The 27040-nt window shown below is 33.8% G+C and overlaps 2 protein-coding genes and 1 non-coding gene across 5 annotated transcripts; 2 read left to right on the top strand and 1 right to left on the bottom strand.

Annotated features, from left to right (window-relative positions):
• Positions 1-1336: 1336 nt before the first annotated feature.
• LOC106137908 (uncharacterized) lies at positions 1337-13485 on the top strand. Of its 3 annotated transcripts, XM_060954972.1 has the most exons (8): positions 1337-1558; positions 1883-2102; positions 2511-3065; positions 11097-11124; positions 11783-11926; positions 12257-12376; positions 12821-12952; positions 13451-13485. In XM_060954972.1, exons 1-8 carry the CDS (start codon positions 1488-1490, stop codon positions 13483-13485), a joined length of 1305 nt encoding a protein of 434 aa, XP_060810955.1. In that variant the 5' UTR covers positions 1337-1487. The 3 variants fall into 3 exon arrangements, with proteins under 3 accessions (XP_060810955.1, XP_060810953.1, XP_060810954.1); XM_060954970.1 differs by lacking the exons at positions 11097-11124; positions 11783-11926; positions 12257-12376; positions 12821-12952; positions 13451-13485 and having other exon boundaries at positions 2511-5519; XM_060954971.1 differs by lacking the exons at positions 11097-11124; positions 11783-11926; positions 12257-12376; positions 12821-12952; positions 13451-13485 and having other exon boundaries at positions 1337-1553; positions 2511-5519.
• Positions 13486-20489: 7004 nt separating this feature from the next.
• LOC106137914 (troponin C, isoallergen Bla g 6.0101) lies at positions 20490-24554 on the top strand. The gene is made up of 6 exons (XM_060954973.1): positions 20490-20549; positions 20754-20784; positions 21467-21610; positions 23122-23247; positions 23942-24073; positions 24421-24554. Exons 1-6 carry the CDS (start codon positions 20547-20549, stop codon positions 24447-24449), a joined length of 465 nt encoding a protein of 154 aa, XP_060810956.1. The 5' UTR covers positions 20490-20546; the 3' UTR covers positions 24450-24554.
• Positions 22514-22585, bottom strand: Trnah-gug (transfer RNA histidin (anticodon GUG)). Its single transcript has one exon. It is a non-coding gene; the product is annotated as a tRNA-His (tRNA).
• Positions 24555-27040: the final 2486 nt, after the last annotated feature.

The following is a 27040-nucleotide window of genomic DNA, read 5'->3' on the forward strand; positions in this document are numbered from 1 at the left end:
TAATAAACTATAAACAAGATACAAAGAGGACACTGATAAGACAAACTCTGTGTTAAACGCAGACAAGTTTGAACAAGCTCCGTATCGCTGATCGTAGTTCTCAAGTTAAGGTATCCTAGTGGCAAGCTGGAGCTAAAATGTAGTCCTTTCTTTTAAGGACAGACACAGACAACAAGCAGCAAAGTAGAAAGAGAAATTGGAAAGAAAAGAAGAACCCCATACACTGAAGCATATTAGAGATACATACATACATATTACATATATATATATATATAGACACTTCTATATCCCTTGCGGGGTAGACAGAGCCAACAACCTTGAAAAGACTGATAGGCCACGTTCAGCTATATGACTTCATGAATTGAATTGAGATTAAAATAAAAGCAGGTTGCCAGCCCAGCATCTTCAAGAGGAATAGAGAATATAGAAAAGGGTTAAACTAGAAACACGCACAGATGAGAAAGTGGAGGTCAGATATCAGTCGCTCTGAGTTGATGCCCGACTTTTTCACTCTTTGATCGTAGACTCCGTGATTTTCTCCTGGACGCTATGTAGCATATGTGCTAGGAGGGTGAAGCTGCAGTATAAGTTGCATAGCTTTTTTTCGACCGAAAACAGAGTAATAGTAACCCACCGGCGGCTCCCGATTCAAATAGTTTAAATCCAAGTCTCCAAGAGTTGGTTGGACTGACCACTTTGCCTTTGATGTGGATCAAAAGTAAAAATTTATTACAAAGTTCATCGAGGGCCCAATTTGGTAATTAATATTTACCCGGTACTCGCACTCTCAATCAGTAGCAAAAGTTCTGATTGATTGAATGCAAACAATAAAACAAATAGCATAATCAAATTACTATCAAAGTTATTAAGATTATCAAGATTAGGAAAAGTTACTTTGGGTAGATTGTATTTTAAATAAAATAATTAATCATGGAGTAAATGGTAACATTGGTATACGAATTACACAAATCGGGGTTGTTTTGGTGCAACATCCGTCCGATCAAAAACACTCCAAACTGTCATGAAAAGATTGTTTAATATGGATGAAGCTGTAGAAGTAAGTGGGAAAAGCATGATTAAATGGACCTAAAAATTAGTCGCACAATATTATAATGCTATTTCTGAGTACAAAAATCTCAGAGTGATGTAACATAAATGTAACGCCCTTGCCAATGAAATGTATATCGTTTGATGACTCCTTGTTTATTTAGCTTATCCTTTTATCCCTACGAGCGCTAATGGCCTGATATGGCCGTGTTGTTACAACTTATCTGACACGGATTAGCAGAATGAGCTGTTACCTGTCCGTTAAAAAGCTATCAGTGAGTGTCAACAGCGCCGAGCTTCTAGACTTCACTTATTGTTGAACTTCCAAAAACTTGGAGTTTATTTATTGAATAATTAATTGAATTAAATACAATTTGGGTCATTGCAATAGCGATTTTAAAGCAATTATTGACATTAATAAAATTAAATGATAAGTGGACATGGCTGGAACACAAATAGTTAAACATGGTATATTTCCAAAACCAAGTGTTAAAATTCCGACGGCGGTAAGGTGAATTAATAAATATTGTTTATTTTGATATATTTTCCATTTCAAAGTATAAAAAGTTATCAGTTAGTATACGTCATACTTATTCAAATAAATCGACATAGGTTAAGCTTAATTTTAAGGTAGAAAATATCGTTTGTTTAAATTCCGAATCGTTTGGTGTAATTATGAAGTTAAGAAAACAAAACATCTAGAAAACGGTTTGAAGTGTTAACATCATTATATGTGAATTCGGATTTTGTGTTGGAGTCATCACAACAACCAAATCGCAATCCTTACCTGAGACAACAGAGAATACAATTGAACTAATATCATCTCTTCCTTCAGACAAGCATCATGCAGTCGCGGTTGGCTCCGCATATTGGTGCAGTATACCTTCGGGGCGATCACAGTGGCCAGTTTCATCATGATTGTCATGATTTCAATGAGGTCAGATACCAAGGAACATCGTAAAAATGAAGTTTCCAGCTGCAGTCTACAGAACTGCAGGATTATTTGCAATGACACCGTTCCGTCGTTGTATGAAGATGTTTTGTCAATAGTTTCGGTAAGATACCTTTTTATTTAAATTGAAACATTAATGAAGGAGGAAGGCCTATACGAATTAACCTTTATCAAATCAGGCCCTAGGAAAATATGTTATTGCAAGGTAATTAACAATATAAGAGATGATTCATAAAGTGTATTGAGTATAATTTTATCATTATTATAAAACATATATATAACATTATATGCTCCAATTAGCACCCCCGTAAATTCAGTTTCCATATGAATTTCAAAATATCCTCTCTTATTGTCAATTTTCAGCTTCCTATGCTTAGCATTTTTTGATGTACGTTATCTGTTATTGGTTTTACATATTATAACGATTGATAACAATTTACTGATTTGATAATCAATAGCTTAGAATAAGAAAATGGTATTTATTTTTTCAAGAATTTCTATTGTTTTGCAGGAATCAGAAGTACTTTGCACAAGGTTAGCTTTGACTTTTGTGAATCCATATTTCGAGCACGAAACAATGCCTGCGCAATGGCTATCTAACTTAAGAAGTTCCATCTACAGATTAAACATAATACGAGGAAATCTTAGATTCATTGCACCACAAGCCTTTATGAGCCTTTTTGCTGGCAATATTGAGATACTCGTCTTTGAAGGCATAACTATATCAAATTGGGCAGCAGATATGTTAGTTGGCCTTTCAAGTTTACAGAGACTAGATATAAAACTATGTAATATAATGAATGTTCAAAGAAATTCTTTGCGAGCAGTGGATGAAACCTTGAAGGTAATTATGTTTACGTATAATGGTAATTGGAATCCCGTGAATATCTCTGGATCTACTGAAATGTCAGCTCTAGAAACAGTTGACTTTTCCTTTAACATTTTCAACAGTATATTATCAAACACATCGTTTACGGGCCTTCGAAATTGTAAAATCTTATATCTCAATTCTTGTAATATAACTGCTTTGGGACCAGGTGCATTTGACTCCTTAGATAGCATTGAAGTAATATATCTAAATAATAATTTGCTAGTAACCGTTCCCGTAGGATTATTTGACGGTTTGATAAATCGTGTAAATCCAAAGCCAAGAATAAATTTGCAGGATAACCCGTGGTATTGTGATTGTTCGTCTTATGACCTACGACGTTTATACTATAACGACTTACTCTATTTGATTCCATTATGTGATACTCCTGAAGAACTTCATGGTAAACCATTTTCAGCTATTTCAAATAATTGTGAAAAAACTAATTGTTCATATGCAGATATTGTTGTAGTTGATCTTGTTGAGGTCCCACAAGGTAAAAGTGTTATTCATACTTATACGAGTGTTTGCAGTAGCGAGATTACTTCAAATACTAGCATGTATCCAAAAGAAATGTACGGCTGTGAAGGAAACATTATAACTATTGCTATGTTGAACCAGTTAAGTAGGACTGTAAATGAGAGGATAAGTGAAAGCGACTGGATTACTCCAACGTATCTTGCTAGAAGCAACCAACACTCTATTGTTCAATTTAGCACTTTATCAACAGAAGATTATGGCATACTGTGGTATAAATCTTCATGTCCAAATGAAATTCATTGCATGGCGTCATTGCCAAGGTTTTTACGCATATATGATCTTTATATTGGTTCTGAATATATATTCTGTCCGATCGATTTAAAACATGGATATATTAGAGGCGATAAATGTGTAAACTACAACACAATGCACTTAGAATCAAAATCAACAATAAATGTGTTTTTTAGTGTAATTTTGTATATCAGTACTATCATGATTTGTATAGCAGTGGGAGCTGTAATTGTGTATGGTATCATAAGATATAATCCTGTTCTGTTAAAAGGTAGTAAGCGACTATTGTTTGTTAAACACAAAAATGTAGACGCTTTAGTTTTACCTCCAAAAGTACCACTGCGGAATACATTGTCAAATACAGATCCCAATTTCAACTTTACAAAAATTAATGTTTTATCAGAAAATGAAAATAGTTTATCGCCTAGGAATTTTGTTAGAATGAAGTCAACGAGAAGTGATGTAAGCACTGTTAGTTATATTTCCGCATTGCAGCCTACTGATGATCAGCTTGCGGAGTGGAGAGTCAAAAGACACATTGACAATAATTTCACAATAACTTCCGATTCAGAAGTATCAATATTTTCTTGGGCCAATGATGGAAGCAGTTCCTCAGAGTATTACAGCAGTATAGGTTATGATAGCTTAAAATAAAGTAGTAGTGTATATCATCATGTGCAGCAATTAACTATGTTCGTTAAGTTGGTGTGATGTTTACAAATATTTAGATTATATTATTTTCCAATAAAGTTATAGTAAGGTTGATTTAGAGAAACAGCAATGTTTTAAATATAGCTTATTATTAAACTAAAAACTATTAAAAGAAAACTATTATATGGATACCTATGTAAACTGTTAAAAATATGCTGTAATTTGAGAAAGCATTAGTTTGTAATTAATAAATAGGTCAGTAATATCTATCAGGGAATGTTGTCTGAGTTGACTGTTAAAAGCGCATTAATAACAGTATTTGATGCGTTTAGAGTAGGTAAACTAATTTATTTGGATCATTGTGATGATAGTTCTCGTAGGACGGCTGTCGGAGTTCTGCGTCCATTTCAAAATGAATCAATCGTTACAGCTGCTTCTGACGCAACTCTAAACGACATGCATTGTCTAACCATTGGTCGCCAGGATTATTTTTAGAGACATGTTAAAACAACTGTAGGACTTCATTTAGATCACGCATCATCATATTTCGTGCACCACGCTAGTTAGTTCAATGATTTATTTGATTTTTATTAATTTGATGAAAGTAATATTTAGTGTTAGGTTATTTGATAACGTATAACAATATCACACTTTCGGTTTTAAGAGTTTATTGGCGTCTTTCCAATTTTTGATGTTTAATAAAAATACTTATGTTTAAAATGAAATGTCTAATAAATGTATGAATATTACTGATTTTAAAGTAAAAGTTTATGTAAAGTAAAAGTACTCGTACAAAGGCAGTAAATATTTTACGTAAAAATAATTTGTTGGTATTTTGTGGACTAACTAAGCTTAGCACTTTGGAAGAATATTAATCTTCCATTTCATGTTTTTACAATAGAGCTAACGAAATAATAACATAACCAGATTTTACTCCACCGGCGCGAATTTTGCGCCATCTACCAAAGGTTTGAACTAATGTTTTCACAAGGATAAAAGTCCTCCAGACTTATTATATAAACGCAAAATTTGAAGAAGATTGGGCCAGTAGATTAAGCGTTAAGAGGCAACAATCAAACATATAATCTTACATTCGCATTTATAATGTAAGTTGTGATTGACGTGTACGATTTTTTTTTAAGTTTATTACTTTATTGTGAAATAATGAGAGCGATATTTTATCGACCTATGAAGCGTATTATGCCGTGTGGTTTCCGGCATTTTAATAGAACAGGACCGCACAATCCCTTTTCCATGGATATCTTAACAGGCGCCTAAGGGAATATACATCATAATCTAGTGTAGCTTTTACCAAAATCCAATACGAAAATTGCTTCGTTTAAAAACCTGACTTACCTAATCTAGAATCACGGTTAATGAGCGTGAACTCCTCTACAAAAAGGTAAAGATGTAACCGGAACAAACGCCAGTAGACCAGGAAGTGTATTGCTCTGATATAATGGCAGTACATGCCCTAGAACACCCTATATAGGCCTTGACAATGATAATGATCTAACAATAGTTAGGAACGGACTATAATATTGGCAGATCATTTCTTCCGGTGTGCACAACAATGACTTTTGGCAGGTGAACCTGGCAGTTGTGATCTTTCGTCAGCAATGACTTTCCATCGATGATTTAGTTGATTTTTTATCTTACATTAAATAGGCTGACTCGTACAATGCTTTCGCTCGCACACAAACCTAAGAAATAAGAAATTGGTAAACATTTATAAAAATAAGGGCTTATAATATTTTTTGGAGTAACTAATTAAAGCTTGCGTAATAACAAATTTGAATTGATTACAAAACCAAATTAAATTTTTCTATAAAAATAGTGGACAGAAGCGATCAATTTTTTACACAAAGCCACTCTATCTGACCCCTATTACCCTTATGCCATATCGGGTCATGGTAACAGATATTTACTTTTACTGTATAACTTTAAGACTTAGGTACCTTATAAATTTTCAATCTTCGAAAGACCTGGCTTTCTTTTCCACTAGGTTTTTTTTGTAACAGCATCGTAGTTAAATAATTTATCCTGGCAAAACTACCTTACCCATGCAATATGGGAAAGAATTATTCTGTCTTTGACTTGCTCGACAATAACCATACCATACCATGATAAGGGAATGCCAAAAATAACAGAATTTGTTAAAGTTAATGTGCCTTGAAAACATGAAAAAAATAAATAATACCAAATATCAAATTGTATTCAAGGTTTATTCAATAAAAAAATATACATACCAATAATAATAGATAATGACAGCAATTAAATTAGAAGTAAAACTACCACCACTAGGACAGACTTATCAATTTTACGATTGTGCGTCGACCACTTTAGATAAATGTCTCTTCCTCATCTCTGCGTGTTCCTGGTTGCACCCTTCACAGAAGGGTTTTGGGGCCGCCTTACAACTTTTCAAATTATATTAAATTCCTCGTTAGATTATGTATGTACTCGAAAAAGGAATAAAAAATAGTCGAAATACCTAGGAATTTCCTATAATTATAGGACCTATAAAAGGTAGGTACCTACCTATTATTAAATTATTTTTTTTTGGGCATTTGTACAACTGAGGAAGTCTGCATTGCTAGTGATCAGACTTTTAAAAGCGTTTTTGCTTAATAGTACTTTACTTTTTACTGGAAAAATTAAGATTATTTTTATAATCGGTAGATTAAAAATAACATTCGCAACAACAAAAATAATTTTACCGCTCCATATTTACACGCGCTTATCAAAAATTCCTCAACTTGTTTCTGAAATAAGATCAAAGCATTTGAAAGAAGCTGTTTCTCAATCCATTATAACTGGACTATAAATAACTTCGCAGTGAATTATATTTGTGGTATTAATTGAGGAACACCTGTAGAAGTGATTAGGGCACTAGCAGACGAAACATTAATTGGATATGCCCGCAGGAGGCCGGCGCTTGCCAAGAAAAGACCGGCGCATGCGCCTCATGCGTTTTCGCATCGAATGTTTTGACTGCCGGTTCAATTTATTTGTAAACACGGATTCGGGGGTACTACCAATGTTGACGTATTGACTTAAACGTAGCTTTGAGCGGTGGTAAAACAACTTGTATCTTTTTTTGGCAGCGTATTTGAAAAATTTAAAGAGCTACGCTAATAATTGTTGTTGAGTTTATGAAGATATGAAGAATTTTAAATCTCAACAGTATTTAGGCAATTAGATTAGGTATTGGATGGAGGTAAAAACTGAACGAACCAAAAGTTCAATTTATTAAGATTTGACTGAGAAAGTATTAAATAATACCTACTCGTATATGTATCCAATAATTAATTTTCCTTGGTTTTAAATTGGGGTTAATGTAATAGGAATCTAAAAAGGAATCCAAATAGGAATTTAAAAAGCAAACACGAAATTATTTATCTGATGGCAACTTAGAACAATTCATTCTTCAGTCAACCGAGCATAAATTACATGCAAGAATTGAATTTTTCTGATACAATAATATGTGTAGATGAGCGCGGGGTGCCTTTTTTGACCATTAACCTAGCGTCGGGTTTAACACGAAGCAACCTTTGTTAGAGAACTTAACCCACATTGAATTTATGTAAAAGTTTCACTTGACGAATGTACCTTTACCCTTATTTATCCATGGCCAAGAGATAAAGTGGTCCTAATTTAAAGTGTTAGGAGATAGCACGGAGGATATACAGACTAGCAAAAATAACTCCCAGTGTCCCAGATTTCATTGTCGATTCATTTTCACTATGGTATCCTTTTACACAAACACCATTTGAGACTTTTCTGGCAACTGTCACTCAGTTTACTATTGTTTGCAGACATTACTATATTTTTCTAAGTCTTATTACTATTAATAACAGAATAGATTTTAATTAATCGAATGTACTTAGTGAACAAGATTGTTAATAGTGTTTTGGCTGCTGAAAATATATATTGACTAGTTTGTGTGCTAGGTTTCTGTCGTATTATTTCTACATGGATAAGTAGCTGAGCCGTCCTTTTAGACCAAATTTTTTTTTTCAGTCGGTTGGATTTATTTTTGTGACGTGTTTGTGTCATATGAGTACAAAAAACGATATGTTGTCAATCGCAAAGGCTAAAATTATAAAAAGAAATTATGATATGCCGTGCCGTGTGGTTTCCGGCACCAATACAAAAAAGAATAGGACCAGTCCATCTCTTTCCCATGGATGTCGTATAACTCGACTAAGGGATAGGTTTACAAACTTGGGATTCTTCTTTAGGCGATGGGCTAGCAACCTGTCACTATTTGAATCTCAATTCTATCATTAAGCCAAATAGCTGAACGTGGCCATTCAGTCTTTTCAAGACTATTGGCTCTGTCTACCCCGCAAGGGATATAGGCGTGTCCATATGTATGTATGTACGTATGTATGTATGTAATTATGATACTTGAAAACCTGACCTGGTAGTCTTACGTGCCGTAGTGCCGTGTGGTTCCTGGTACCATTAAAAAAAGAATAGGATCACTCTATTTCGTTTCCATGGATGCCGTAAAAGGCAACTAAGGGATATTACAAACCTGGGATTCTTCTTTTAGGCGATGGGCTAGCAACCTGTCACTATTTGAATCTCAATTCTATCATAAAGCCAAACAGCTGAACGTGGCCTATCAGTCATTTCAAGACTGCGAGCTCTGTTTACCCGCAAGGGATTTTGACGTGATTATATATATATATATATGTATATATGTATGTATTCTAACGTAAAAAGAGAACTTAAAAACGGCTATATTACCAGGCACGACGGCCCAACACTGTTTGTCCTAGTGCAAAATACTTAGTTAGAAGACTGACCCCAAATAAATAGAAACAGGGTTGGACAAAGAATACCAAACGTATATAACTGACAAAGTTGTATAATTATTTTAAAGAAATGTTTTTACATCTACTCGGATGGATATTGCCTTATATAAGTACAAGAGGCCGCCCGCGACTTCGTCCGCTTTAAAAACTATCAAAACGTAACAATCAATCCCGTGGGAACTCCGGCATAAGAATTAGCCTATGTATTATTCTGAGTCTTCAGCTACCTACATACCAAATTTCATCGTAATCGGTTCAGTAGATTTTGCGTGAAAGAGTAACAAACATCTATATTGACATCCTGACATACTCACCAACCACTATCGCATTTAAATACTCGTATTAGTAGGATAGGATTTACATTTCATCAATTTGTACAAAATATGATCGACACGAGTCTTTACAACTGTGTGGTACAGTTGGCCACAAGAAAAAGTTTACCACTTTTGTATCGTAGATGTATCGAATGTGGTGTACTTTTCTATTTGGCCCACAGTACATAAACAATTCCGGCGCATCAACTTTTGCATCGGCTACAGTTGGCAACGATGGAAAGTACCGAACGAACAAATATGTCACTGTCTACTATTGGGAGCACCTGCCCTCCTCCCCTCCCCCCTCTTTGCCCCTCCCGAAACCCTTGGTTAGAGCTTTGCATTCATTTACGATGTAATGTGCGTTATCATAGCGGGATTTAATCAAAGCTGATCAAGTTTTAATGTTAACAAGGTCATGGAGGTCAGACTTATGTAAATTAACTTTATATTATTACATCGTGGATATACCCAGATCGCTACAGATCAGATAGGGTATAACTTGGAAGGAGGCAATCGGCATAATTTCAAAGATTCCGACGTTCTTGCGATTTCTTAACACTGGAAATGTATAACTAAAAATTTGAATCTCGATTCTATCATTAAACCTAACAGCTGAACGTGGCCTGTCAGTCTGTCAAGACTGCTGGCTTTGTCTACCCCGCAACGGATATAGACATGATTATATTATGAATAAATGAATGGAAATGTATTAATTTAGCAGGGCGTATTCAACTAATCTGATATGAATAAAGAGATGTATATATTGTATAACCGAAGAATCACATCATGATTCATAACTTCAAGCAATCGTACCGTTTCGTAGGAAGTTTCACTTATACTTGTTTTTCTGATTGTGATCATGAATATGAATATTCCATATAAATAACAAGCTTTTGTTGCGACTCTGCCCGAAAAAAAATCCGATCTTTTTCTCCGTATTCCATACTTTTCCACTAATTTTTTATGGATTATGATGCGAAAGACGAACAAACAAACACACTTTCTCATTTATATTACTAGATATGGATGCCTATTATGTTTTTAAATAGTTATATAGTAGGTATAACTATTTAAAAACATAATTGGCATTAAATTATCAATACATTTTATTAACAAAGACAATCGTAAAAGTAATAAAGTATATTTTTAATTAATAACAAACATTAAACTAAAGACATGGCAGACATCCAGGTCAGGATTCGTTGCTAAATAAAATTTAACATCAATTAATTAAAATAAGATGCGCATTTTATCTGCCATGGGTACGCACACCGCTAGTGGACATCCGGCAGGCGAGTATAATGTATAGTGACCTTAACAACATTGGTTAAATACGAATCGCCAACTAGAATAGTGTGACTCGTAGTGGAAGACTATCTCGGGGGCTGATCCGAGACAACCTGGGTGACATCGGTGGCCGACTACGGCTAGTCGCTCAGTCGATCCAGATTAAAGGACTTGTCTTTCTCGTCCTCTGGTTTTTCATAGCGTACACTATCATACAATTCCTATAGTGTTAAAATGGTGAGCAATTTTTGTGTAATCGATTATTAAATTGGTGATTCGAAATTCAAGTGATCAGTGTAACGATGGAGCTTTTGAATTTGTTCGTTTGTTACGTATTTATTTCTTTTATTAATCAAACTTTTTCGGTGACTTTTCAGGATGAACTTAACAAGGAACAGATTGCCAGTGAGTACCTTTATAACTTTTATACTTAAGGATTGAGGAAATGTCTTGGGAAATCATTATATTTGATTTAGGAAAATTTGCGGAAGCAATTTTTGTTCATAAGCTTTCAATGATGGTTCAAATTTTTTAATGAAAATTATTCCGAAATTATACGAAGTATCTGGGAAACACCAACTTTGATATCGTTTGACGTACATACATATAGTCACGCCAATATTCCTTGCGGGGTAGATAGAGCCAGCTGTATTGTTTGGCAATTTTTTTATTAACTGTGCGGCTTAAATATTCACGCATGAACCTTGACGCCTAAGTTGGATTCGGGACTGGTTCAAATTCGTTGAAATATCAGTGCAAAAGAAATAATTCTTATTGGCCTGAATCTGGGATGTATCTCAACATGATTGTAATAAATGTATTTAATTATTAAAAAAAAAATATTAATTCCTAAATAAATTTATTAGTTTTGAATAAATATTCCTTAACAAACAATCAAGACCTAAAGTAGGTACAATGAAATTTGACTCGGATTATAGAAAATGAGAAAGTTGACAATAAAATTTACTTTATATTTACTGGGCTACAAAAGGCTTGGATTTTTTCAAAGCTTATATTGAACTTGACTTGTATGTATGTATTCAATATGTGTATATATTTTCAGTCTTAAAAAAGGCGTTCGAAGCCTTTGATCATGAGAAGAAAGGTTGTATAGGCACGGTTATGGTTGGTACGATCCTGGGAATGCTGGGACATCAGGTGACAGACGAAACACTGAAAGAAATCATCGATGAAGTTGATGAAGATGGTATGTTTTTGTAGGAAAAATTTGAGAGCGTTTAACCTCAATCTTAGTAAGATGTGGTGTGGTCTAAGGTGGTATACTGGTGTCAGACTTAAATTATCTGCAAGGATGATGAACATAATTATTATTTTTGAACTCGTAAAATTAAAAATTGAAATATTACTAATAAACTTTTTACCCATTTCAAAAATAATGTCTTTTGCTCATTATTATACTTTGATATCCGTACATTATTTTTACTGATCCTGATCTTTATCGTTGCACTAAAGAAGTGTTTTTCTACGTTGTTGGTACAATTTTGGAGTTGGTTGTAAATTAAAATGTAAATTCTAGGTTCCGGAGAGTTGGAGTTTGAAGAGTTCGTGACGTTGGCTTCGAGGTTCATGGTTGAGGAGGACGCTGAGGCCATGCAGCAGGAACTGAAAGAGGCATTCCGGTTATATGATAAGGAAGGTAAAATCACAAATTATATATTTATACCGTTATATGTGAAATTTCGTTTACAACGATAGGAGTACTGAGAAGGACTATACTTTATATCACCACTAAAAATATATAGAAAATATGTACCATTGAAATTGATAAAACTAAAGCTTTACGTAAATTAAACTATATTAAATTAAGGATCATAGTACAAGCTGTACATGTGCTCATTCCCTTAGTAGACTTATACGAAATCAATGGGAAAGAGATTAAGTTTGATTCGAAAGTACCGGAAAATACACGACACAGTACCAGGAGCTGTGTTGTACGATTTGCATGGATATTTTTTTTATAATAGATTTATGTGCGCATGACCTCAATCTGTAAGATGAGGCCCAAAGTGTTGCACGCAAGCTAAAATAGTGCCTATTCACTCTTGATTTGAATACTTTATTGAATGAATAAATTTTCCAGGTAACGGATACATCACAACGGGTGTACTTAGAGAAATCCTTAGGGAACTTGATGATAAGATCAGCGCTGAGGAACTCGACATGATGATTGAGGAAATTGACTCTGATGGCTCAGGAACTGTTGACTTTGATGGTAAGTATTTCAATGTGGTTTAGGCAAATCGAAAAAGTGCGGAAAGAGTTTTAAGAATGATAGAGTTGAAAGAAAGATAAGAAAACTGTAAAATGCAGACACCAGATCTCGGAAAGTGCAACACGTATATATGAGAGAAAGCAAAAATATATTAACTAAATCTAAACATATCAATCAAAACGAGAATTGTTTATTCTCGTCTCTCTCTTACTTTTACATACATACATATAATTATGTACGTATGATGGGGTAAACGAAGGCAACAGTCTTAAAAAGAAGTTTGGTTTAAATAATGAAATCATTGAGATTCAAATTGTGACTGATCGCTAGCCCATCACTTAAAAGAAGAATCCCGAGTTTACAAGCCTATCCCTTAGTTGCCTTTTACGACATCCAGTGAGACTTATTTTTACCCAAAATATTTATTTTTTTTACAAAGACAACAAGTTGTATACTCTGAAATACTTTGTGCTTAAAAATTTTCTCATTTTTTTTCAGAATTCATGGAGGTCATGACAGGAGGCGACGACTAAATTCAAAATTACTGTGATTTTCCAATTTAAAAATACCAAAAATTGCCTAAGACTTAAAGTTATTGTTAAATCAATAATGCCGTAAATATTTATAAATTATAATAATAAGGTAATTTTTATTTACACAATAAAATAATTTACAAAACATAACGTTTTTTTTTTATTTAAGGTTTGAAGCGAATATTTCATTGCGCAAAAATGAAGAACTTTATTGTCTTTGTGAAATATGAAGGTTTTCATAATATGTAGATTGTGGAATTTGTCATTCTCTCCTAAGCGGAAACGAAGTATCTTCGCATGATACTCTTAAGTTAAATTTAACCCACAGTATTAATGTAATGGGACAGTGCATACTTATATCTACGATATATAAATGACCTTATATTTATTTTGCGTTAATTTTCTTAATTGAAATGATGACATAAGTATAATGAGAGGATTTTTCAAGTTCTGCTGATATTTTTGTTGAATTCACTGGTATCATCCATGACTGATTTTCCCTGGACATATTCTTCCATGAATGATGGTCGGTTAGCTCCTGTTAAAAATATGGTTCTATATCCTATTGTTAGGTTTTTCAAAATCAGTAATTATGCAACGTATTGTATGACTTGCAAGACCATGCCATTAGGTATGTTTTATATAAGTAGTTACCCGTTTCATCATTAATATTTTACAGCATAATAAAATCCAAGAATTCACTACAAAACAAGACTTGAACACATAATAAAATTAACGATAAGTACATACAGTTGTCACCTGTAATAATGATCATAAACCGGCTGCGGTACCAACGAAATATAATGTTAGGAACAACATTGTTACTCCACACATTATTCTTGTCACATCTCTCTCATTTCCTCGCTCCTGTAATTCATCTTTTATCTCGCTCTGTTGTAGAATCTCGGAAGCTATATTTCGACGATGTGCCATGAAGCAATTATACAAGTTTGCAAATGGGCTATAAATATTGCGAATCTGTGACGGCGCTCGCAGGGATGTCAGCGTTGCTTTTGGAAGAAGATTTTATTATTATTTAGACAATGTTGGTGATAATGTTAAAGTTCAGTTGGTCTGCGTAGGCTATAGGAAGTAGTATTCAGAAGTAAATTTAAAGTTAATTGTTCCTTTAGGTTCATTTTTTTGAGAGAATACTTTGGGCTCTCGGGGGATTGTGTTTGGCCCTATGTTTAACCGTCACATTATTTTAACACAACACGAGTACCTACTTCACATGGGCATTTATTTGTACAGGTTCTTACTTAGCATGTCTCCTCGTTGTTATACTTTGGAGCTCGGGTCCGCCAATTGATCACTTTCGCCTTTATAAAGAGCGCAGTAATTTGACTGCTTTAAATAGTCAGTTAATCTGAAATTAGTTGAAGTAAAATTTTATCTATTATTTACTATTTCATTTACTAGAACACCCCCGCGGCTGCACCCACGTAAAACTAAAAATCACCATGATTCCCTTTCACGCGGGAATTTTGGACAATCCTTTTCAAATGCACTCTGAGACCACATAAATAAAAATTCAAGCCAAATTTCAAGTCTCTAGACCCAGTGGTTTCGGCTGCGCATTTATGTCAGTCATTCAGTTTCTTCTTTTATATGTTAAAGAAGATGGTGAACATACATTAATAATATCCTTGCTAAACAATAGCTTTATCAAGAAAAATAAAACGGTTCGTTTGGCATCAGCATTCAGAAAAGTTTCTACTGAAAACAATATTATTTACATTCATTATATTAGAAGGATATAATGTTTGTGCTACATTTAAGTAAGTCACAACTGAAAATAAAATTATTTTAAGAACAAAGTCACGTAACACGTTTGCAGCAGAATATTAAGGTTCGATGTAAATTCTGATCTAGGGAAAGGTCAGGTCAGCAGTACCGGCTAAACGGGTAAGTTTATATGAAAAGTTGGATCGTGGTAAGTAAAAAGCATTATTCTTAGGTGTAGTCTCTGTCTAAACCTCCGGGAAAGAAGCGTGATTTTATGTAGGTATATGTGTAAAAATATACAATCTCACCCCAAGACTCCCGAAAATAGGCATGATTGTTTTTACGTGTAGGTTAGGTTATGTGTGTTTTTTTAGAGGGCCTAGAAATCTACTTATAAGAATTCTCTTTACTTATTAATATATAATTATCTATGAACGTACAATCCCTATGCGTTACATTATAATATCCCTAACATTCGAACCTTCATAGATTGAGGTTAAAATTAAACATACGCATTACCTCAATATCTGGTTTCTACACAGCCAAATAATGCTATCTCAATACATGTTATTTTGTTAGTAACCACATTATTGTGAATAACTATAACAATTTACTAAATGGTGGAAACTTGGCACGGCTTCCTGTATTGCAAGGAACACTAACTTGTATTTCTACAGCCGTGAATTACAGCGGTGTCTATCATAGACATACTATTTTGAGATTGCACCGCCCTTATACCATATTGTATATTAATATGAGTACTTTTACTTTAGATCCATAATACCTATGATAAAAAGGTATTTGATACAAAGTCAGTATATAATCCATCATTGTTGTTATGTAAGTGCATACTTGCGACTGCTGGCTTTGTCTACCCTGTAAGGAATAAAGTCTTAATTTATGCATGTCATGAATAAAAGAAAAATTTAAAAAATTTTACATACTTTTGTAAGTATCTTTCCCGAAAAGGGATATATTTCAGTTGACGAAAGATTTTGTAAAAGAACTTCTCCATTAGTGCGAATGTCAATACTAATAAAATAATATTGAAATATTTTTTTTTTCTATTGGTGCCGGGAACCAGACACAAAAAAGAATAGGACCACTCCATCTCTTTCGCATGTATGTCGTAAAAGGCGACTAAGGGATAGGCTTATAATCTTGGGATTCTTCTTTTAGGCGACGGGCTAGTAACGTGTTACTTTTATACGAATTACAATTCTATCAGTAAGCCAAACAGCTGATCTTGGCCTAGCAGTATTTTCAAGACTGTTGTCTCTGTCTACCCGGCCAGAGATATAAACATGATTATATGTATGTATGTTTGTATGTATGTATGTATGTAATATTAATAAAATTTCCATTTCTACGAATAGAACTAATCGTTATAGACCCGATATATATAGCCGGAGTTTCATTTATCACTCGCTTACCTGTTTCCTTTCGTAAATAGAGCGTAATCTACCGATAGAAATAACAACGGATGGCTTACAGAAAAAAAGTTAAGAATGGCCTTTCTTACCTTATACACTCGTATATAAAAATGATGTTGATAATAAAATATGATCAATTGCTTTTCGCGGCTCTGTCCCGAAATAGCCTATGTTTCCGTACTACAAAATTCAAAATTTTTATTCATTATTATAGGATACTTCGTATCGCTTAATAATTGTCAAAACATATGGTTTAACAACATTGGTTGACGTCAAATAAATTACTTAAAACTAAGTTTACTGCCGCTTCCAAGGCGTCAGTGCAGAAGAAGCGGTAACAACAACTACACTGTTTTCTTCCTCCTGGCTTTAGTCCCAGTTGCATCCTCACCATTATGAAGAGGAGCTCGGTGTATATAGGAGACCATGGATTCTGAATTTAGTGAGTTAGATTTTTATAAGAAGCGACTCACATCTGATCTCCGCAGCTTGTGCTGGTAAACTTAACCCGTATTGGATCGATTACTGCTACACATCAAGTTGCTTAGATATGTTGGTTTCCTCACGATGTTTTCCCTCACCGTAAGAGCATCGATTTCGGGTACTCTTTTCAAACTAATGTACAACCTTTACTGCAAAGCTTCTGGGGACCTGTCCCCAGAAAAAAAGAGAAAAGCTACAACGTGGTTCCTGAACCATGTTGTAGCTTTTCTCTTTCCAAGTCCGGTCTTCAAGAATTAAGGAATTAATTTACAAAAAAAAACAATACTCATCTTACTTATATTTTATAAATTTAACATAACAGTGAATTGGATAAGTCTATAACATAACTGCATTTACGTGTATGTAACGTTAATATTTATAATACATGGATTCAATTAACGTGATTACCGATATATTTCATTGACAAAAATAGTGATCGAAAAGTTTCTGTAACTTCACTATTAAATTTCTACAATTCTTAACCATATACGATTAAAATCAAACACACTTTCGTGCGATTATAGCCGTTTATAGCAGCATTACGCTATTTTTAGCTACCATCTCAACCCTGTCGAACATTGGCGGTCACAAATCTAATTGCTCTCATCACGCGACGATCGGCAGAGGTGCCAAACCTGAGGCAATTGTGCATGTTAATTTATTGCAATTAATTTAATAATTGCGTTCATTATAGTGTTAATGGGTACAAATTATATTTGTTCTACACGTTTCACTAATTTTTGCTACTGTTGAATTTCCAACAAATTTTTAATCAAGGCCGCGAAATATTTTGAAATACCTATATGCTATAGAATTTTAATAGTGCCAAAATAGAAAACTAAAATAATGTATATTTCTATATTATTACAGTAACATATCACGCGAGCAAACATTAGATTAGAGTGATTGGGTTTTACCTTAGAAGAATTCCATTTAAGGAGTGAAATCATTTCCAACTTGCTTGTTATATTTTTCACGAGATAATTATTTTTGTTGGTATATATATGATAAGTAATGCTCTTAGATCTTACTGACTCGATTGTTAATATCTCACAAAAGTTATAGATAAATATAATCCTCTGAACCACATTATGAACATGTCAATTGTTAGAATTTTTGTTACATATGGCACAGGGATCGGTTAAAGTAAATTTACTTATCACATAGCTCCTAAGGCAGGTCGTTCATTGATCTCAAAAAAAAACATGATAGTGTTAGGTCTGCAAAGTGACCAGTATTTTCACCTCCGCATATTTCGCTTCTTTCAAAGTCATACAAAAGCAAGATGCTCGAGCAAGGAAGCTCAGCAATATCTCGTTAACTTGAAGCGTCCTTATCCACAATCAAATCTCTTTCACTAATGATCACTTAAGGTTTTTATGTCGAAAGATTTTGTTTACATCTTGAAGTGTTTTCGCACTGCGGACCTTTCATGTAAATATTCATGGATTAATGTATTTAACGCGATACGATTATCATGAAAGGTTTCTCTTGTAATAGGTTCGGGTTTCGTCTTCAATTCTTGGGTCCTAGCGGTTTTCAAAGAACGGACTACTGCATATTAGCAAAGTGTATATTTGCGCTAAAAACTATGTATATATTCAAACACCCCAGCTAATATTTATTGTGGACAGATTATACTAAAATATGGCTAGAAAATAGGCCTGCTGACGCCTAATTTTGTGAGATACAACCAAGACAGTCTACATGCTATGGATTTTTGTTATCAATGAATTGAATAAGGGAAGCTACACTAGGACAACATTCCCACGGGCTCGTCGTCCGGTAGTCGCTCAGCAGTGCCTCGCCCGTTCACCGTTTTGTAGTAGTGTGGCGATCGTCGGTGTTGCCAGACAAGCAGTGTTGCTGACACACGTAACTTACGCAACTTAAGAGGAACCTATTGGATCATTCTTATACATCCAGTTGCATAAAGAAAGTTGGTCTCTTTTGTTTAGTAAAGACATCAAGCATGAAAAAAAAACAGCGGAGGCAAAGCCATAAAACGATACTTTTCCTCGCAGCTTTATATTTGGATAAAAATAATAAAAATACATTTTTTTTGTGGATACTTATTTCTTAAATTAAAACATAAAGCGTTGGCGAGCTAGGAATATAAAGAAGCCGTGAAAATTTTCAATTTTCCGCCATAAAATGCGCATATTTAATGGCGGTTGCCACTCCATTGTCGGGAACGAGGGTTGGTGGGAGAAGGAAAAGTCTTACAGAAAGCAATATATTTATTTTGTAACACACAATTCTAGGAAAATTATACATTGCATTGCTGCTAATAAATTGTTTATTTCCGCATATTTTTATTTATTCGTTTATTCAGAAAAAGCAAGCAAATCGTCAAATCTGGTAGAAGAAGTAAAAGAGATCTGAAATGGACGCAGCAAGTTTAAATCCGTAATTTTTGTTTGCCCCCTTAAAAAAGAATCATGTGTTTGATATGTGAAAAGACAAGCTTAATGTGCTAAAACCATAGTTCATGTAAAACGATATTCAAATACTGTTTATCTATTATTTCACATATACAGAAGGACTTCAGAAGAATTTTTAATTAATTCACTGGAGGTTTAATTAAAACAATCCCAAATTAAAGTATTTCATTAAGTCTAAACAAAGTTTACATTAATGCAATGATTAACTGGATTTCCACACGCAATCAGTCGTGCTGAGTTGTTGCCAGTTTTATTTAGTACTTTATTGATGTTTTAATTAAGTAATTGACTAATATGTTTGTTTGTTGAAACATAGGAAAGATGTATTGATTTTTACAGGTTAACCGTGAAAGTTGAAACCATGGCAATAACATTAAAGATGTTATTTTTGACTCACCCAAATTGAATTATTTGTATTTGAAATAGAAATCAATGTTTTGGTCATTCCATGAAAAGAAACATATTAAATCGTTTTGCTTGTGAAAAAAATTGATCAGTTTGTAATGGGATACGGAGTAAAATAACTTAAGTACCAAGTACAAACTAAGTATTTATTTCATCGAAGTATTCTACTTTACTATAAACCGTTTTTTACTGAAATAACATTTCGCCTAAAAGACGAATCCTTAGTTGCTAACCCATACATCATGGCTTAGAAAAAGCCTAAATAAAATTTTATAAATCGTTATAAACTTATTTGAAGTAGTTTTTTATAATTTAAATACTATGCAATGCATGCATAACAAAAAGGTCTAAATTATATTCTTTATAAAAAAAACGGTGATGTCTTCATGACAAATTTGCTAGATTAATTAGCATGTTAGGTACCCCTGAAATATTCCATCTAGCCGGAACACGTCGATCATTGATATATAAACGGCCTACGTTACTAAAATCTGGATCAAACTCTGTTTACAGACACATTGACAGTATCAATAATATTATTTGTTATTAACATCGAAAAACATTCAAAATGGTGGGTTTGCTTGATGTGTGAACGCGTTTATTAATGTGTTGAGTAAATAAAAAAAAGTGCTTATAAGTTTTAATGATCTGAATACAAGTTTAATAAAGCATTTAGTGAATTAAATCTTGCGCAAAGTGATATACCAAATTTTTGTACATTTTTTAATGAAATGCGATAATTTTGTTAACATGTTTATCGTTTTTAAATTCACAGGTTGAGGAACTTGACAAGACTCAGTTGCAGCGTGAGTTATTTTTTGCTTATTTAATTTTTGTAGTGTGCATTTTTAGAAACAGCTTGGTATAGATATAGATGTTCCTAATAAAGCTATCAGCAACCTAAGTGATTGGCACCGGACATTAAATTTGAGCCTGTACTCCACGTTTGTAGCTGATCTTTGACAACCAGATACCAACATGAATTTTTTTTCGTGTTTGATAAGCAGTTACCAAAATGGAATTTACTTGTAGTTTTTGTAACCAATTTTACTAACCAGCTACGATAGTGGGTGGTACTAATTATTTATATTATTATTTTTATATTTTTTTTCAAGTAAAATTTCATTTATTTATACTTTTAAAACAAATCCTAGTTTTCAAATATCGGTGTTACTAGTCCGAGACACAATTGCACAGAATTATAACTACTTAATTACTAATAGTACTTAAATGTTAACGAAAAAAAAAACTTCATTTATTTATAAATTCCATTTTTTTACAGATGGTTAATTTCTGACTAGAGTGTTAATGAGATAATCAATCCAAATTCTTTGAGCTCTGCCTTTATAATATTTTACATTAACATGTAGGTACCTACAACTTTACTTACAGTTAGACAGCCTTATTTAAAAGTTCATGCATAATTTATTTATTTAGAAATTAGCTATTTGCAATCGAATAACCTACCTACTTTCATAACTTTTACAGTTCTGAAGAATGCGTTCGACGCTTTCGACCACGAGAAGAAAGGAGTGATCAGCACAGACATGATTGGGACTATCCTGGAGATGTTGGGCCATGAGTTAGATGAAGGCACGCTGAAGGAAATCATTCAAGAGGTCGACCAAGACGGTATGCATTTATGTTGCACCAGCTCTTACTTTTCATCATCACATACTTGCGTCATATAATCACATCTTTATAATTTACGTGGTAGACAGAGCCTCGAAAAGACTGAAAGGTTCGGCTGTATCGAATTGAGATTCCGATAGTGAAATGTTACTAGCCCGTCGCATAAAAGTAGAATCCCAACTTTAATATCCATATAAGGGAAAGCCTTTGATTGATTCTTACAATCTACAAGGAAAGAGAAGCGATTGGCACATACTATGTATTATCTTCGCTACCTTTCACAAGATGAATGTGCGTCTATTTCCTTAGTCGCCTTTTACGTAATCCATGGAAAAAAAATGGAGTGATGCTATTCTAAAGTGACGGAAACGTCGGAAACCAACACGCTGGCATAAAAAAAAGAGTAATGAATGTGGACGAAGTTTTGCCTGTAATAATAATACTAACGAAGTACTTAATTCATCTTCATAATAAATTATGGTGAAAGAGCCACCTTTTGGTATTCATGAAATTCAACTCCAAGTACAGTGCTTCTTTTTCACCGTAGCGAGGTGCTTTTGGTGATTTTACGCGGTTAAATTCCCTTAAACTGTTTTTAGTATCGTTGTTCTACAACAGATGGCGCTTCTCAAAAAAATTAACCCAAAAGGCCACGACAATGATTTTGTCAAGAACTAGTCAGTCAAAAAAGATGATAATTTGATAATATATAAAAAAGAAATATTGTATGGTACATCTTGGTCAATATTGCGAATTTGCGAATTCTTATAAGCGTAACATAAAATTTGGTATTTAGATTAATTTGCATCTAGCTAGCTTATTATTATTGTTTTAAATATAACTAACTATACAATATTTTAAAATAAAAAAAAAAATTCACCTCTCCGTGACAATGCTTTGCATTGCCGTGACCAGGATTCGAACCTGGGTTACTACGGCCACAACGTAGGGTCCTAACCACTAGACGATCACGGCTATCGAGGCTTGTTTAATAGTGGCGAAAATGTTCAACAGTTTGGTTCTGATAAAAATGTTAACAACACTAGTTTTTGTTCATGACTTTGCTCGCGTATTTCTCTTTATCACAATTATTTTCTGTAGTAACATTATATTTTAATAGTATTAAGTAGATATTTTTTCGTCGCAACAGGTACCGTATCAATAGGTAGAGTGTATGTGAATTTGAAAGATAATCAAGCCTATAAGATTACTGTTATAGGTAAATAGAGAAACGACAAATTAGTCTCGTTGCCAACTGATTTTCCATTTCTATGGAATGAACCACGCATATTTTTAAATAATCCTTACAGATAATTATTATTTTACCTACAAGCAATAATTTCAAACCACATTATTATCTAGTAGAATAATTTTAGATAATTACGTATTATCATTACATACGCTATATATTTACTTTGATGTTTTTCATCACATCCTTACAATAGGTATATAATATCACGTCTCTTTCCCGGTGGGGTAGGCAGAGACTACATAATTTTTTTTATTACTAGGTTCTGGAGAGTTGGAGTTCCCCGAGTTCTGTTCATTAGCTTCTAAGTTCTTGACAGAAGAAGAGGAAGATGACGAAGCGATGGTCAAAGAGTTAAGAGAAGCCTTCAGATTGTACGATAAAGAAGGTAAACTCATCTTTTTTGAACATGGAAGCTTATTTACTTCGTTATATATTATGCATTATCTTCCCTGTATCTTTGAGTTTGGAAAGATAGAAAACATGCATTGTATACTACTGCATAAGTATAACCGATGCTCTAACGGTGAAGGAAACATCATGAGAAAACCTACACGTTTAGGGAACTGGATATGTTACTCGTACCATGATCGATGCAATATGGGTGAAGTTCCCCTACAAAGGTTGTGGAGCTCAGTCGGGAGTCGCTTTGTGTAAAAACCTGACTCACCCAAGCCACGATCCCTGGTCAAAGGTATAGCCCGGGCTCCTTTCCAGATTAGTTAGGATGCTACCAGGACTAAAGCCAGGAGGAAGAAAACTACTGCATAAGAATTAAAAATCCTTTTCAAATCAATTTACGTAGACAATTTGTTTATAAAACGAATAGGTATTTTAAGGAACCAGTAAGTAGATATTTTTAAGACTCCGTAGCCAAATAGCAATAAAGGAATTCTCATATTATCTTGTCTGTCTGTTTGTGCGTATTTTACGATTTAAGAGTTTGTCTAATAATTAGTAGAATTGAATGATGGACAGAGCGATTTCACATAAACTAAAATTAACGTTTTCGTCATTTGTTCAACAGTCAATAACCACTTTTTTATGAAATGAGATAAATATTTATAATTTTTTTCCTATAGGTAACGGCTACATCACCACAGACGTACTTAAAGAGATTTTCAGAGAGCTGGACAACACCATCACAGCTGATGACTTGGACACCATGATTGATGAAATTGACTCCGACGGATCAGGCACCGTGGACTTTGAAGGTAGGGGGACGTATTTCATTTTACTTTAAAAGAAAAAAATAAAAAAGTACTTATTTCATTTACACTTATCTTAGAGCGCTCGCAACAACTTCTGATACACGACTTGGAGTGTGAAAATCTTGATTTATCCAGGATTGTGGTGAAAAGAGAGAACATACATCTCATAGACACGTATACCTAAGCCTTCCTCAGATAACCCTTTTTCAAACATATCAATAGTTACCCTTTTTTTAAATCCGTCCACAACTTTTCGAGATTAGCGCATACGTACATACAGAGAGAATTAAAAAATGTAGTGATGAATTATGCATAAAATAAAATACAACATAACATCCTTTTTGTTTCAGAATTCCTTGAGGTCATGACTGGTGAATAAATTTTAGTTAGTTTAGTTAGGTAAAAACAATAGAAATAGTTTAAACTCTATTTATTAATTTAAAAACGACCAAAATATATCTTCGAGGGCCTCGCTACGGTGAAGACGGAGTCTCTAAGATGGTATATTTTGATGAGAATCGTAAACTTATAAGTTTTATGTACCTAATTCATATAAGAAGCACTGAATGTAAAATACTGCGCGCAGTGATTTTTATAAAATAAAAAAATATTTTTAGTAATTCCGTTTTATTTTATGATGCTACAATTTAAACAAAAGTCCGCCTAATACTTAAAAAAATCCACTTCTGAATTCGAAATAATCTTAACAGATGCAAATCTTGAAACTCACGACTATTGCGTACTGACCATACTTCTTCAAGTTCTTGCCATAACATTCAGATTGCTGTGAATATTGATTTACTTCTACACATCTGGAAATACTTGTCAACTTCAACTATCAACAGCTGCTATGTTTTTTTTTAGAGGCATATAGGTACTACTTAAATAGTGAGTAGTTCACCAAAATTTCAATAAATATGGAATAAGTAGAAATGCAAGTCAGACCTACGAAGTTGCTGGCAAATTCCTCAATTTATTAATTAAATAAATCTAATATTAATTTGATTATTATCCGTTCTTTCCAAAGCAGGCAGTTGTCACAATGAGGTGACAGAATCAAGCAAATCAACGTAACTGGTTTTAGTCATTTCTTCAGATAATTGTATAACGCTTGCAAAAGCACTTTTACTTGTGTTGTCTGGGTTTACGACATTATCAGAAATACCTTATGGAAATAGTTTTGTTATGATTTTCCAGTTTCCAGCACTTTAGAATAAAACCGCTCCATATCTTTCCCATGGATGTCGTAAGGGGCGACTAAGAGTCTCTAAGTATTTAGGCACTTATAAAAAATCAAATCCAGGCCATATAGGCGGAACCTACTCTCCTCTCCAGGGAGGTGATGACGCAAGTGGAACTATCGCTAGGAGGATAATTATGAGGGAAAATACCATGAAAGATATATGACGCATGTGTAATATACACATTCTTCCTCCTGGCTAATTATCCCGGCTACATCCCCACCGCTCTGGATAGAAGCCCGGGATAAGCCACCATAGATCCTGAATAGGGTGTCAGTTTACACAAAGCGACCTTCCTTCGCAACCTTGAATGTAACCCGTAATTGGGATCATGATTACACATCCCCTTGCCAGTTTTCCTAACGATATTTCCTCTCACCGTAACAACAACGGTTAGTATTAAAACTAATGTAACTATAAAATAATTTAAACGCATTATGTATCTACATGACTTTCCTATATGACGTAGATTCTTACCACATTATGTATGCAGGAAGACGCTTAAATAGATTGATGACCGCAAAATCGCCCTTACTTTCCATGGGCTATTACTGTATCTCGTTGCAATCATGCGTTCCTTAGCGGTTTCCCGGTTGAAATTGCTAGTTTGATCCTATAATTTTGTTTCTTTGAGCACAGTTCAAAGGGCTTTTCTTAATAAAGGAATTGATTGACATAAAATTATGGGCATAAACATAGCGGAGCAAAATGAAGGGAGTGCTTTAGAAGCAATTTACTTGTGATCCAATAAGAATTAGGTTGCGGAGATCAGATGGGAGTCGCTTCGTGTAAAAATCTTAGTTACCCAATCTATGATCCGGCGCATCCCGGTCTCTTCGGGGAGGTGTGTAACCGAGATTAATGTCAGGTGGAACAAAAAGAAGTACAGTTATAAGTGATAAAACTTTTATCCACTTCAAAGGTTTAAGTACATAGTCATCAATTTAGGTTGCTATATGTACTAAGTTTTATACCTGGTCAGGTCAAGTCGACGATGTGGAGAACGACCTTTTTAGATTGATGATTATGTATGTAAATAAAGCATATTTAATCATATCGACATGTTAGTAAAAATATTGCAAAATCATGTTAAATTTCCGCTTATTTCCCACCTAATAGCGTGTCGAGGTATAATAACTCAATTCGCCACTCGGTTAGGGTAATCGTGCCGTAAAACTTCAATGAATAAATTAAACCAATTAGATTCTAACTGTATACCAAATATGGATGAATAACCTAACCTTACCTTTACTACATAATAAAGAGTATCTAGAGTTTGCAATATTGATTGTTTGTTGGTAAAGGGTTTATGTTCAGAAATTCTAGAAAATTAATGAAATTTTTTTTACCATTCAAAATGTTTATTATTGCTCGTGGACATAAGCTATTATCTATAAAAATAAAAAGTAAATAATAAACTCTAATAGCAGTGTTAGTTTAACCTGAGTAGCCAATTGACGACACTGCTTCTTATTTGGTTATTTTTAAGGGAAACTGATATAGCTAACATTGATTTATGTATTTATATTATCTATGTATGCACCTAAAATTTAAAATAGGTGGATTTAATGCCATTAGGCGAATGCCTTATGGCATTAAGTTCTATGCCAGTCAAACCTTTAGAACAAACTGAGGTAATGTACGCCTGGTGCGGAAACTGTAAAAGAAGTAATAATATACATAAATATGATGAATACAGCTAATTATGATGAATCTAGGTCAGATTATG

Source organism: Amyelois transitella, chromosome 5 (assembly GCF_032362555.1).
Source record: "Amyelois transitella isolate CPQ chromosome 5, ilAmyTran1.1, whole genome shotgun sequence".
In the NCBI taxonomy this organism is placed as follows: Eukaryota; Metazoa; Arthropoda; class Insecta; order Lepidoptera; family Pyralidae; genus Amyelois; species Amyelois transitella.

Coding starts and splice junctions, on each gene's coding strand:
- LOC106137908 (XM_060954970.1), top strand. CDS start 1,488: ATGGCTGGAACACAAATAGTTAAACATGGTATATTTCCAAAACCAAGT. Junction 1,559..1,882: donor AAAATTCCGACGGCGGTAAG/GTGAATTAATAA, acceptor CTCTTCCTTCAG/ACAAGCATCATGCAGTCGCG. Junction 2,103..2,510: donor ATGTTTTGTCAATAGTTTCG/GTAAGATACCTT, acceptor ATTGTTTTGCAG/GAATCAGAAGTACTTTGCAC.
- LOC106137914 (XM_060954973.1), top strand. Junction 23,248..23,941: donor CAGATTGTACGATAAAGAAG/GTAAACTCATCT, acceptor TTTTTCCTATAG/GTAACGGCTACATCACCACA. Junction 24,074..24,420: donor AGGCACCGTGGACTTTGAAG/GTAGGGGGACGT, acceptor TTTTTGTTTCAG/AATTCCTTGAGGTCATGACT.